We start from the raw sequence: 13,385 nt of genomic DNA on the forward strand, positions 1-13,385 counted from the left end.
TTTATTTGTTCGGGGGCAACAGTTTGGTCAATATCCTCAGCTTTATGGGGAAGTATTGGTTTTATTAGCTTGGTTCTAATGCAATGCCTTCAAGGGACATTATAAGATGAGCTCTTAAATGTAAGAGGATAATATTTAAAAACGTTTTCATCATAAGTTAATGGCTAAAGATGTTAATAAGATAAGGATAACTTAAATATACTTCTTCAATTGATTTCAAAATAAATAACAGTTTACTGATGATGTCACAAAACATTATAGGGTTTTATGGAATCAAAGATGTTTCAGAGACATCGTTATACATCGGAAATGTCATAATTTAAAGTGACAGCCCAGTATGACATTCGAGTAGGTTTTGCTTTACACCTTGCTGTACAACCAAACGGGGATCCCAAAAAAAACCGAGCTAGATCAAAAAACCAACGCGATGTATGATTGCTGCCCCGTGTGCCTGGGCCGGCTGCGCCGGCAGGTGAAGACCCCGTGCAAGCACACATTCTGCAAGAACTGTCTTTGCAAGGTCTACAGACAGAGTCCCACCAAGGCGTGTCCTCTCTGCCGGGCGCCCTTGGAGTACTACATCGTAAGTGCCCAGTTATAAATCCAATCTAATTATATATCCCCACTATTTTCCTTAAAACCTTTCAGAGCAAGCGGAACAATACAATAAAACTAGTTTTCTTTTCGTAAGGGCAGCCAACAAATTTTTAAGTGACCCACAGAGTTTGTGTTTTCTTGTTGCGTTTGAAATTATTTCTTGTTGTATTTTATTTAATTTGTTTTTAAAAGAATAGTAGTCCATTTAAAATAGGGGTATAAAAAACGAAAAAATATTTTTAATGCCTCAATGCTAAGGTAAGATAAGCAGTATTATATTTGAAACTTAAACCTCAAAACCTGTATTTTTCAGAAACTCAAATATATCAACTTAGTGCTAGAATGGCTTGACTTAAGCCTTCAGGGTCTTATGCAGCCAAGTACAACAATCGATTGGAGACTTGTCCTCCCTTTTTTCCGTTTCTCGCTCAAATATTCCATGCACATATTGCAATATTGAATGCTCGGCCTGCGGCGGTACAAGGCAGGAACGTGAGGAAGGACACGCCCCCACTGCTCCTCGGGTATCTGGGATATAGTCGATGATGATGATGATGATGATGATGATGATAATGAGGATGAGGATGAGGTTGGTGGCGCTGCACATACAGCACGCGCACACTTCCACATAGAGAATGAAAAGCGAGCTCAACTACGGGGGGAAATAGAATAAAACTCGCAATGACAAGCAAAGGATTTCAATCGCTATGCGGCTTGGCTCCACTTATGTACATGTATAGTTATATATCTTCCGATCCATGTGCTTTATGCTTCATTATGACAGGGCAAGGCCAGCGAAATAGTGGACAGGCATTGCGCATACGCCGCGTTGTGCGATTGCGATTTCGAGTGCTCAGCGATGCGGAATCGGAGCGGCAGTAAAAAATCGGTGCCGTAAATCGAATAAAAGTGCAGCAAACCCCATTAAATTTTTTTTCCGCTTTTCCCCCTGCAACTGCACTTAATTGTGGCGGCAAATTAAATTTTTACCCAACTGGGTCAAGAGATTAAGGGAGCATATGTCGAGCCACGTCCAGCATACGCCATGTTGGCCAGTCCAATTAGGAAGGCAATTCGATGGACGCCGAGGCAAAGTTATTACATATCTGTGGTGTTCGCAACTTGCCCGGGGAGCTTATCATTAGCAATTGGCCAGGACCTATTTTTTGCACAGCCATCCTAGCCCTTTTGTGATTTATGTCTTCGTCATTGGCCAACAGGATGCTGGATGGCTGGGAAACAGAGGAGCTGAGGGGTTGAGCCTGGCTTCTACGCAGTTCTGCTGACCTGACAGCGGCGGCAACAGTTTCCGCTTTTATTTATGGCTCCGAGGATTCCCATTTGGGCATTGCATAACTTGGCAGCAGGAAACCGATAAGTGGTTGGACATTCACTTGAGAGATGGCTCATGGCTCACTCTTCCTAGCACTTCCTGCAGCCTCAGTTTCCCCAAGAGAAAATCATAAATTTCCATCTACTTTCATTATATGTGGTACGCATTCATATCGACTTTCTGCTGCTGTTTTTTAAACTTTTTTTTTGTGTCTTGCCACCAGATTTTTGCCGTGAAAAGTTTTAATTATAAAAGTTCGGGGCAAACGCTGCGGCAAGCACATAGAACAAGAAATACGACATGCCGCAATGCCAGAAATCGGCAGAAACAAAGGGGTGAAGTGAATTTTCTATAGCTCAGCCCGACCTCGATTCCCCAGACATCTTCATCATAAATCCGGAGGGTAAACAAGGCCAGTGAAAACTAATTAATTGACTTTACTGGCGCCGGCCATCGATTTTATGCGTTTCCATTCGACAAATACGGCTCCAGGTTGTCATTTTAAATCAGAGGAAATTAGCAAGCATTAAAATGTACAAATTTTTAGAGAAAATGCAATTAGATGTCTTTGAGTTTCACACATCTCCAATAATAAATATGAAATACGAAATAATCAAATTTGTTAGATTACATAAAAAATCCTTGGGATGTTTGTATTTTAAACTATAAGTATTAAATATTTTAATAAATTACAGCAAAATCCCAAGAATGTTAGCAGAAAATTCTCTCCTCCCACAGTGTGCTACAAATTGTTGCATATTTTCCCCGCTACAATTTTCAGAACGTATTTCGCTCTTCAAATTTTTTATAGCAACAATGTCAGGGAGTTATGGTGTGATAGCCCCCTCATTCGAAAAAGTGAATGACAAAACAACGACCCACGCACATGGCACTTATGTAAATTGCAGGCTGTCGGGCGAAATGGTGAAGTGGGTGGCTTGGGGCTGGGGAAACTGGAATGGCAACTGCAAGTGGAGAAGTGCGAATGCGGCAAAAAGAGCAGGGACAGCTGGGGGTGGGGCTTTGACTTGACACTTTGGCCACCGCCCCGCTGAAAGCCCCCGGAGTCCCAATCCTCTGATGCGAAAATTGCATTGTCAGCTTAGAATGGCGTCGACTATTGCAGTTGCAGTTGCTCCATTTGTTATGGCGGACTCTTTTCCGGTTTATTTCCCCTTTTTTGCAGTCGAATTGGCCATTTTAATTGTTGTAGCCGTTAATTGGAGTACTATGAAGTGTAGACCAGGCACAGCCCTTCCCCGTGCCGTTAACAAACCTAATTGGATTGAGATTTTGCTGGCGCCGAGCGGAGATTTATCCAGTTTCAAAGGGTCTAAATCGAAACCAGACACGCAACGGCCGAGCTGAAGGGCCAATAAGCAAAGACCATAGCAACACAATCCGTTGTCATGTTGAGCCCTCCATCTTCCTGTCCTTCAGCCTCCCTCCCCGTGGCTTTTCCGCCCCACACAATGGGTCTGTATTTAAAGATAATGCTTATAGGAAATTTATTACATTTGCCTGGCAAAGAAAGCGAATGAAAGTGAAGCCAAATGCGTGTATAAAGCAAAAATAAATGATACCCGGCTAAAGGCACCTGCTGAGCTGCCATGCCATTCCCCTCTCCACTCCGCCTTCAAAAGAATCTTCGCCATCATCATTTTCATCTGGAACAGCCAGCCAGGAGGGGCTTTTTTTTGGGGGGAGATACATCAGTAGCAAAGTTGACTTTTACTTTAATAGTAATACGTTTACTGGTATTTAAGTTCTAGATTTAGGGCATAGAAAGTTCTGAAGAGATAGTAAAAGAAAATAGAATGGGAGGGTTTTCGGGGGATACATCAGTATACTTTTAGAAAACTAAAACACAGAAGAGGTAGCAACTTATAGAGAACAAAATATATAGTTTGAGTCTTTTTTTATATCTTATAGCGTACAGAATATATATATGTTTAGGTCTTTAAGAAATCCCTTTCAGATAGACCTATACCAGCCATCAAAGATCATGGCATATTATGCCCTATAATAAAAAGGGAGATTTACGTAAATCGTTTTTTTTTATTTATGTAAATACTTCTGTAGCCACCCTCGCCACTTGGCAAATGCCACACTGTGTCGGAGGCGCAACAGCCAGCGAAGTAACGCCGGGAAAAATCCACATTTGACAAATTACCAGCAAGCAGGTAAACAGAAGGCGGATAAGCCCCGCCTGGAAAAGAGCCACGAGCAGGAAATTGGTAGTGGAGCTGGGAGCTGGAGCTGGAGCTGGGATGCAGGAGGAGCATCGCACCACATCAGCATCTACAGAATCATGACCATGTGTGGCTATTAATAAGAGATGAACGCAACATTAAACGCCCGCATAAATGTGAGTCATCCATCGACGGGATTGCCTTCTTTACGACTTGGCCCTGTGACATTTGACTTTTCATGCTTAGCAGATTTCTATTTTCATATCGCATTCAAAATTGCCTCTCTTCTTGTTTTTATTTACTTTGTGCGCTTTTTATTTGCCTTTATTTTCAATTAAAGCGTACTGAACAACAAAAATATCCGGGGCGGCGAGTGTGCCATCAAATATTCATGGCGAGCACTGGCGAGGGGAAAACAAGCCGAGCGGGCAAAATACCAAGGATAAATTATTCAAAGCGAGAATTGATGAACAAACTGGCTAGCAGAGATTGAAACTCTTTGCGCCGTGAATTGGCCCAATCAGCGGAAGATTGGTAATCCATTGCCGAATCCGTTTGCCCACAAAGGCGGCCGAAAATAAACCAACTTCGGGCTAATTATAAAGTCCGACCTTTTTCGTGGGTTGTTTGTTTAAGTACGATAATTACAAGGACTTCCCGCATATTTGCACGCCACCATAAACACTAATAGTTGCCACCGCTTGGACATAATCATACTTGTACAATTAAGCGCCTCCTACGCAATAGCCATGTCTAAACCACTTAATATGATTGCCTAATGGCTGTCGCAATGCTACCGAGGCTTAAACATTAGGGAAAAACGACCACCTAAGCCATATCCATTTAAAGGGACGACAGCGATAAGCCCGGAAATGCGACAAAGCAACATAATCATTAAAAGCAGGTCGAGGTATAATAAAAATATTACGACCAGGCGGCTTTAAAAAGGTGAGAAACTGAACACTTGAGCAATTTAAGTAGAGTTTAGGGGAACTTTTCTTCGCACTACGAAGGACATGCCACATAATGTGGATGAGCAAGGTTAATTAGACAGGAAGTTGAAGGCCCTGTCTAAAAATAGCAAAGCGGAAGGAAAAATTCCGTTCTGCATGCAAGTGACAGGTGGACAGGTGTACCCAGCTCTTCCATGATCCTTTTGGTTTGGTTAGGTTTTCTGAGTCTCTAAGACATCCATCATTTGCAGGGACACGCACATTGTATTGCCCTTTTAGGCTTGAAACAAAAGGCATTGGATTTGGTATCGAAAGAGGTTACGGGAGTGGGTTTCATTCTGGCTGATGAGGAATATTCAAATATGCATATTAATGATTCATTATCTTCCTACGCAAATACAATAAAATGTAAAGTAAAACTCGATTTTCATTTAATTTTTAAATCTACTTTTACAAGTATAGAGAAATTTAATATCATCACTATAAGAAATTGATATTTTATAATGATATCATTTTAACTTTAAGATGGACAGTTCAATCAAGCCTTGAAATATATAAAAATCTAACCCCATCAACGAAAGAAAGACAATCTTTAAAAGACACAGATGCTGTACAAGTCCTAAATGTGACACCAAGGCTTTGTGATTTTTCCCTATATTTTTGTTCTAACCCATGGTTGTTTTAAGATGTTTTCATTTCCCCTTTCCCCTAGAAAAGTATAGACTTCCGAGGGATGTGACAGTAACACAATAGCACTTCCAACAGAAGTGTGGGCTCTGATTGAAAACGCTATAAATAGAAGGCCGTCGTACAATTGTCCTTCCTCAATGGCAGGATATCCCTTCGGCTCGTGATTAACTGTTTCGTGCACCAATTTCGGGTTATATACACACTTATTTATATCCTCCGGATTTTAATGGCAATGACGGCGACACAGTGGTCCCCGAAATGATAAACACACCGAAAGGCAAAGGTTTGGGACAATTGTTGCCAAGGGGCCTTGGCTCCTGGACTTCAGGTCCTTTCGCTCAATCAAAAGCTGAATGGCGGATGAGTGAGAGTGTGTGTTATGGCCAAAAGCCCAGGGGGCGGCCCAAAGGAACGCGGCGGAAATAAACTGGTAGCAAAAAGGTGCAAAGTGTTGGGAATTTTATGCGCATTAATTATACGCAGCGAGCACGCCCCGAAAATGCAAATGAATTATTTAGCTTGATATTTAAGCTGATTGAGATGAATTAACTTGAAATGAATATCAAAGGAAGGGTGACTTATTGCTCAACACGTGGGTTGACTCGCGTTTCCCACGGCGATTGGAAGGGCTTTACTAAACTTGCATTTTGCCAAGGACTCACTCGTGTCCTGGCCAAAGTGTCACTACAAATCGCACTAAACTTTACGTGAGTACCTAACTTTCTTAGCTATTATTATGGCAGCCCTTTGGTTAAGTTCCGCCCCTTAGTTTTACACCATTTGGTGGCCTAAATGGGCGTGGTCACGGCTCAGTTTGAGAAAAAGTTTCTGTGTTAATGATTTTATGACTGCGAGGAAAAGTTTTCCTCTTACTGGGTGGGTTAAAAAGGTAAATAGTTTTCTGTTGGATAATGGCTTCTAATTAGCTCTAATTACACAAGTATAAAAGTATAATAATAATAATTAAAGTACAAACGAAAGAAAACTTACGTGGCTTCGGTGACTAAGGAATCAACCAGGGATGCGGATTTGGGTAGTCTAAAAATAAATCATAAGAGTACAAAGCAAAATAAATAACAAATTAAAATCAAAAAAGGCCTTACAATCAACAATCAACTAAATGAAAAACGGACTAAATAAATAAATCGATTTAAGGTCGAAAATGGTATCTTTCTGTCTGTACCCACTCAGTCTGCTGGGCAAACACTAATAAATTCATTTAATTTCCTTCCTCCACCTTTGTTCGTCGTCGGCATAATTACCTGCAAAAAGAATGAAAAGTTTTCAAAGTTAATGAAGATGTATATCGCCAGCGATTTTGAATGTGTTGGGCAAATTAATTAGATAATTTCGTGTTTTTGGGCCAAGAGCTCGTTCGTACAAAAGGCCTGCGAAAACGCCCAGCCAAACTGAAATGCTTCCTGACCTGACCCTCTAATTAAGCCGAAGGATATGATTACAAATGCGAAACAGGAGCAACGGCGAGCAACATGAAAGCGAAAGAAAAGACCAAAGTTCACGCTCAAGCGGACCCACTGGGCCATTCCCACATAGTACATGTGGCATAATATATATACCCTCGTAAATCTCAAGCTGAGCGCAGGAAAACAATTTCTTAACATAAATCAACTCAACGGGGGAATCGTGGCTATATGTTTTGCAGATATTTATGTATGGCAGCAATTTGTCGACAAGGACAGCCGCGTATTGATAAACAATGCGAATCGAATTGTATCGGATTGCAGGTGGAGCAGGGAGCCAAAGGGTGGGTTTCAAATCGAAAAGTAATGCAAATCGGTCTCTGACCTTGACCCAATGAAAATGCCACACGATTCGCGCGGCCTGTGAGTCCTGTGAAACCAGACCTGAATGGCAAAACAAGTGTGCAACCTACAAAGGGCAAGCAAGATAAAAGTCTAAGCAGGCACACATCGCGTATACGTAATGCAACAAAATGCTAGCAGCAAGGTTAGTGGGAGTTGGGTGGTTCGGTGGGTGTTTTCTTGGTAATGGAGCGACAATGTCGGGGAGTGGCCATGCGTAATTTATGCCAACCGATGCCGCACAACAACAACAGCAGCAGGGCCACTGAAAATTGTATTCAATTAAGCGAAGCTTTTCGTTTCATTCAGAACACCCCTTCTACCTCGCAGTCCTCTAAACTTGTTTATGGCAAATTGTCAGCCACAGTAAAAGCAGCAGCAGCAGCAGCAGCAGCAGCAGGAACAGCAAGGAGCGTTGTCGACTTTCCTCCATCAGTTTCCTGGCTGTGCCCTTTTTACATAACATGGCATTCATTATAAGGCTAATTAAGTATACGCCATGTTGCCAGCTCCGGCACTCAAATGCACTCTGCGCCGCTGTCTGCATTCGGCCGCCTGCTTTGCCTCTCGTGGCAAAGCCAATACTTGGCAACATATGGCAGCTGCGTTAGTTTTGATGAGGTTACGCCTGGCACTGATGAGATAATAATGGTTTATTGTGCTTGATAAGTAAAGCTAAGCAAGCATGTCCTTCGAGTGGAACAAGGATGAAGTTGACGCCAGCATATGGATGAATTAATGATGGGGGCAAAACTATAAGAGCTAAGAAGTAAGCAAAAATGTAAGGAAAACAAATGATTTTTGCTTAAAATGCAAATGTAGTAATGTAAATGTAATGATGGCTTAAGGGTTAAAAAATAATGAATTAAATGATATTTATAACTATAATAAAGTACATAAAGAACATAAAAACAACAGCATTATTTTTTAAACCAATTTTAAGGATTAAAAATCTTTATGAATAAAAAAACATCTTATTAAACCAGATTTAGAAAACAATCGTTCAATTAATCTTAGTTTAAGAATGAAAGAATGTCAGTAAATGTCTGGAAATTCAAATTTAGTTCAAATATCTACAGAATTGAGAGCTATGAACTAAATTCTCGTCCAAATCAATAAAAATATGAACCAAAGTCTCGCTCTCAAAAAAGACCCCAATAAGTAGGCAACAGTTTTTGGACTTGGCACCGAATGTTGCTCATACGCCGCGTAATCCCCACGCCGCACCCCATGAATCCACGAGTCCGAGCATCCAAGGACTGCGCCACGATGCAGCAACGTGTTGACCTTTAGCACACATTCCGCAGCAATCCCTCTCACTGGCCCACCCTTAACCCCGCCCCTGCCGTATCATCTTAATTGTTATGCAGGCGAAACTGTGTTCGCTGCTCCGAGTGACTTGGCATATTTCATTACTCAATTACAAAGCAAACTGTTTGAAGAGCCCAGAGTCAAATGGAAAAGGACTAAGCCAGTCGCTGGCGATTTTCAATTAACGTCCGAGTTGCACAACACACGGGGGCGACGTGCTGCTGAGTCACAGATGAATGAGTGAATAAGTGAATGAATGAATCGGGGGTGGTATGAATTGCAGCAACTCTAGCTCACCCACACACCTCATCGATTTTATGAAAGCTGCAATATGGCAGGATGGGTTGACCCTGATCTAATGCAAAGGGCTGTCATTTAATTAAGAAATGCTTTGATTCCGGCATGCGGCAAGTGGAAATACCTTCTATTTATCCACACTCCCCAGGCAATACATACGGCCGAATCGATTTTCCGCCCACAAAAATGCTGGTTAAAATCGTTCAGACCATAAAATGTTTCATGAAAATAGTGGTAGAGTGGGCCAGACTTTAATTTCGCTTGGGAAACTTTGACAGCCATTTCTAGATAAAGTCAGAAAACCTTTTAGCAAGGCCGTTGGGCACGAAAGTGTTCGCCAGTAAAAGGTTCGACTGTCACGTTTAGCCCAGCTGGAGGGGAATGTGTGAATTTTGCACTTAAAGGATTGCCTTATCGGTGGGGCAGGCAGGCAAAACACAACATTGGATAATGTCATTAGCAGTAAAGTTGAGTAATTTTGTTTATTGAAAAGCCGCGAGGGAAAGTTTCAAGGATACGGCTTTGGCCCGATTCCCGGGAAACTTGATTACAATCGACCAGGACAAGCCAGGCCAGGCCAGGCCAGGCCGAATCACAAGCCATGCTCATTAAAAGTTATATTATTCCCGGAGAAAAAGGTCCCCGAAATTGGATTAAAGTCGAGGCGGAGCAGCCGAAGGAGTTGAAATGTTCCATTTAAATTGCAAATTGTAGAGGGGGAGTTTGGGTTGGAAAAACGTGGACCGAAAACCATGGCCAGCAGGCGTTATTCTCGCAGACTGTTAGAGCCTGTTGTTGACAGAATTAATTGCGCACGTTAACGTCGCCTCGCTGTCGGCGGCATCCGAAACCGAAACAGAAAATTGAATTCGAGGCGACGTGGCTGCCAGAGGAGCTGGTGCTGCAGCATCCGCAGCTGGAAATTGAATTACGCGTGTTTTTCATGCCCGTTTTTGCCTTTCTCCAGCCGCAGAATTGCATTAGTTTTGAAGGGAAACAAAGGCCACAGAGGCTGCCAAAGGCTGGGCATTTGATGCCCAGAGACAATTCGAACGACAGCGGCCAGATGGTCTCTCTCTTTTTCCCAGCCACCTACACTCGGCATTACGTATACGCCCCGTCATTGTGATTAGGCAAGAGCCCGAAAAAGCCCAGCCATAAATTTCAACTGCAGAGCCAGGCGGAAATTTATGAACCACGAAGCTCGGCCCCGAAACAAAATGGCCGCTGTGAAAGCCCGGGGGCTATGTGTTTTACACTCGACCAAATCATCACACACCCCATCGAGGGGCGGGGATGAGGAGAGCTCCGAAAGCCAGACACATGAGCAATTGGGACTGGCTTTTAGAACTGGCAACTGAGCTGCCATTATCAAAACGTTGATGTTTTCTGTATTATTACTTGTTTTCCTCCCAGTTGTTGCTGTTTTTCGCATTTTATAGAGCGTGCCAGTTTTATGTAAATTTTAAATATTACTCAAGAGGCGGTTTATTTGCTGGCACCATTGGCTTTATGACTGTGGGTGACGGAAGCCCAAAAGGGATTCGGGGGAGCGATGTGTGATATCTACAACCATTTGCATAGTTGGATAAGCACGATGCTGGGTGTGCACTTAATGGGCTACGAAATAGCGCAGATAAGCTTTAATATTTTGTTTTTAATTTTTAAATCATTTAAAACAGAGTTATTGAAGCAAGAACAACCTTTGATTGGAGATTATAAGGTAGGAAATATGAAATGCTCTCATTTTATCCTGGAGAAGGCATCCTTTTGTTGCAACCAACTTGTTTAAGTTCAGAGTAAAGGTTTAATTATTTTGAAGAGGATACTATTTTTAGTAAACACCAATTTGTTTTAGTTTATAATAAAGCTTAAATATTTGGATTTCAATTCTTAAATTGTAAGAAACACTTTCTTGTTTCAGTAAGAAGACTCTTTGACTCGAGATTACTTGATAAAGTACTCCTGAAGTGCTTTGATTTGGCCCCAGAGAAGGCAACTTTTAGTTGGAACCAAGTTGTTTAAGTTTATAATAAAGCCCTGCTGACATCCGTAAAAGTTTTTGGCAGGGCATTTCTCATGCTGCGAGGTCAGCGGGAAATAGAAACAAAGCACGTAGTCTGGCTGCCGCTTTTACGATATGCCGCAATTTGCTACTTTGACGCAGGTCCTGCGAGTCCTGGGAGGATGTGGTGGAATGAGTGCGCTTTTATGTGTGTGCGTGCTGCTCCCACGCTTCCTGCTCCCCGGATGACCTCGTCCTCCGCCCCATCTGCTGCATCGTTTGTTGCCATTACCCGCCCGGCCTGTCACTTCCGCGCTTTGTTAATATTTATGTTTTGCCAGCGCTTGTCTTGGCTCTTAACGCGACTTTATCATCGTCTGCGTCTGCAGCAGGCCCAGCACTTGGCAACTTGGCAACTGGGCTACGCAGGCAACGTGGCAACATTATCGGGAAGGGCTCAGCGGGCAGAGCACACAAACTTTCTCCCGTGACTGGCCTTCCGGTTGCCTCGCTTTAGTTGACTTCCGCCCCTGCACTTGCCCATCCTGCGGACATTCAATTTATCTTTATTCCAGCAAACTGTTAACATATGTTTCCCCCTCCCGGTTCTCTATATTTCCATATGTTTCAGCCGTGTCCTGATTTCATGGGGCTTACAGATCCGGCACCGTTTACACCTTGGCCAACTTGGCGGGGTCACTTTACGAGCAGCATTAAATTTTATCTTGTATTCCGTTTATTTTACTTTTTCCTTTTGGTTTTTAGCTGCTGCGTGTGGGCCATAAAAGTCCGTTTGGCAAGACCTTTGGCCCACATTTTGCTTTCGGGCATAATTGACTTCCAATTGGTCGTGGCCCAAGTGGCACGGGGTCAAAAGGTGAGGTGCATCTATAAAATCGGTGTTAAGTTGATTGGGCATTTTGATGGCCTCTGATTAGCCAGCCAGAAACTGGCCAGCCAAATGGGTAGATTCTACAGATTGAAAGATACTCTAAATGGTAGCCACAAAATTTTAAGAGTATTTATATATTCCACCTCGGAAGTATCTTTAAATCTTTATTTTTAGTATATCTTGACACTTAAAACGGGGTCATTTTAATTGTAGACTGTTTTTCGTTGCTCATAAATCTTTCTGAATTTAAAAATCAAATAAAATGCCAGAAACTACCGTGAGACACGCATTTTATTTCAGTCCTTGTCCTTTTGGTAACACATTCGAGTGGCGGGCGTGGGAAATTCCCTGGCCAGCAATTAGGCACTGCAAAACTCGTGGCAAACACTCAATTTGCATAAAAATTACTATTTATATGGGCCGAATGATTCAGCACGAAACAAATGCCCAGGGCTATAAATATTAATTTGTGGTGCAAACAATAAACACACAAAGCGGCAGCCCAGAGATTCAAGCACAGTATAAATTGAATTAAATGGGACAGCTGAAAAAATACCAAAAAAAGAAAAAAAAACGCAGATAGTTTCGGGAAAGTGGGTGGGTTTCTGTGGGGGACAACCCACGGCGCAGACGGCAATTAAGGTCCTGCTGCCGAAGGGAAGCCCGAAATGAAATTGAAATTGCAGGCAGCGGGCAGCAGGCAGCAGGATCCTCCAGCTCCACAGCGTTGCTGACCACAGAGATTGTTGCTTTTTTTGGCCGGGCCAGCACGTTAATTTGGCCGGCCAAGTGGGGAAAGGGCCAGCAGCCAACAGCCAACAGGCAGCTGGCAAATGTCAAATGGCCAAGGCGTCGTTAGCACCCACGCCATGTCCTGGCCAAATGGCCGGACATATCGGCCATGTCCTGCCTTGACATGAAATTTTAATACCGCCTTTAAATTTAAGTAGCCAGCTAGGTTTTTGCATTCAGCTCTGGCTTTGGCAGCGTTTCAATTTCTCGCTCTTATTTATCTTTTTATATCCTTGGGAAATGTGTGTGCTTGGCAGGCCAAATGTCGCGTCGATAAATTTCGGGGTGTTTTTTATTTATTTATTTTGAGGCCATTGCTTTGATTTTATTGTGTTTGCCGTCCTGGAGGACGCCCAGGTGGGCGTAAAAAAGAAATGGAAAACCTCCATTTCCCTGGACTTTGGCCCAAATGTAATATTTATATCATTTGCGAAGGCGGGATTTGTATTTGCATATAGAAAGCATATTTCAATCAGGCCAAGACAGGTGCAAATATTTGT

At 42.6% G+C, this 13,385-nt stretch overlaps 3 protein-coding genes across 18 annotated transcripts in view; 2 read left to right on the forward strand and 1 right to left on the reverse strand.

Moving 5' to 3' along the window:
* The window catches only part of LOC108026172 (synapse-associated protein of 47 kDa), a 28,111-nt gene that overhangs the window by 10,757 nt on the left and 3,969 nt on the right, over window positions 1–13,385 (reverse strand). For 10 of the 15 annotated variants that reach the window (XR_006367326.2, XR_007764700.1, XM_017096928.3 and 7 more), the window contains one exon: window positions 6,756–6,803. The exons of the other annotated variants lie outside the window; for them this stretch is intronic. Coding sequence is in view for 8 of the 10 variants with exons in the window: in XM_017096928.3 (XP_016952417.1) it covers window positions 6,756–6,803 (48 nt within the window). In the remaining 2 variants the exon portion in view is untranslated. The remainder of the gene's footprint in view (window positions 1–6,755; window positions 6,804–13,385) is intronic. 15 annotated transcript variants of the gene reach the window in all.
* On the forward strand, window positions 324–2,488 carry LOC108026176 (E3 ubiquitin-protein ligase TRIM68). Of its 2 annotated transcripts, XM_017096951.3 has the most exons (5): window positions 324–583; window positions 649–855; window positions 911–1,325; window positions 1,382–2,089; window positions 2,154–2,488. In XM_017096951.3, the coding sequence occupies exons 1-2, from the start codon at window positions 428–430 to the stop codon at window positions 688–690; spliced, it is 198 nt and encodes a 65-aa protein (XP_016952440.1). In that variant the 5' UTR covers window positions 324–427; the 3' UTR covers window positions 691–855; window positions 911–1,325; window positions 1,382–2,089; window positions 2,154–2,488. The 2 variants fall into 2 exon arrangements, with proteins under 2 accessions (XP_016952440.1, XP_050745177.1); XM_050889220.1 differs by having other exon boundaries at window positions 911–2,089.
* Window positions 911–2,488, forward strand: LOC127011621 (uncharacterized; the record flags this gene model as incomplete). Its single annotated transcript, XM_050889477.1, is given in 3 exon segments — window positions 911–1,022; window positions 1,025–2,089; window positions 2,154–2,488. Coding segments are annotated over 2 exon segments (231 nt in total), but the record flags the coding sequence as incomplete, so codon positions are not given.

Source organism: Drosophila biarmipes, chromosome 3R (genome assembly GCF_025231255.1).
Source record: "Drosophila biarmipes strain raj3 chromosome 3R, RU_DBia_V1.1, whole genome shotgun sequence".
In the NCBI taxonomy this organism is placed as follows: Eukaryota; Metazoa; Arthropoda; class Insecta; order Diptera; family Drosophilidae; genus Drosophila; species Drosophila biarmipes.

Coding starts and splice junctions, on each gene's coding strand:
- LOC108026176 (XM_050889220.1), top strand. CDS start 428: ATGTATGATTGCTGCCCCGTGTGCCTGGGCCGGCTGCGCCGGCAGGTG. Junction 584..648: donor CGCCCTTGGAGTACTACATC/GTAAGTGCCCAG, acceptor AAAACCTTTCAG/AGCAAGCGGAACAATACAAT.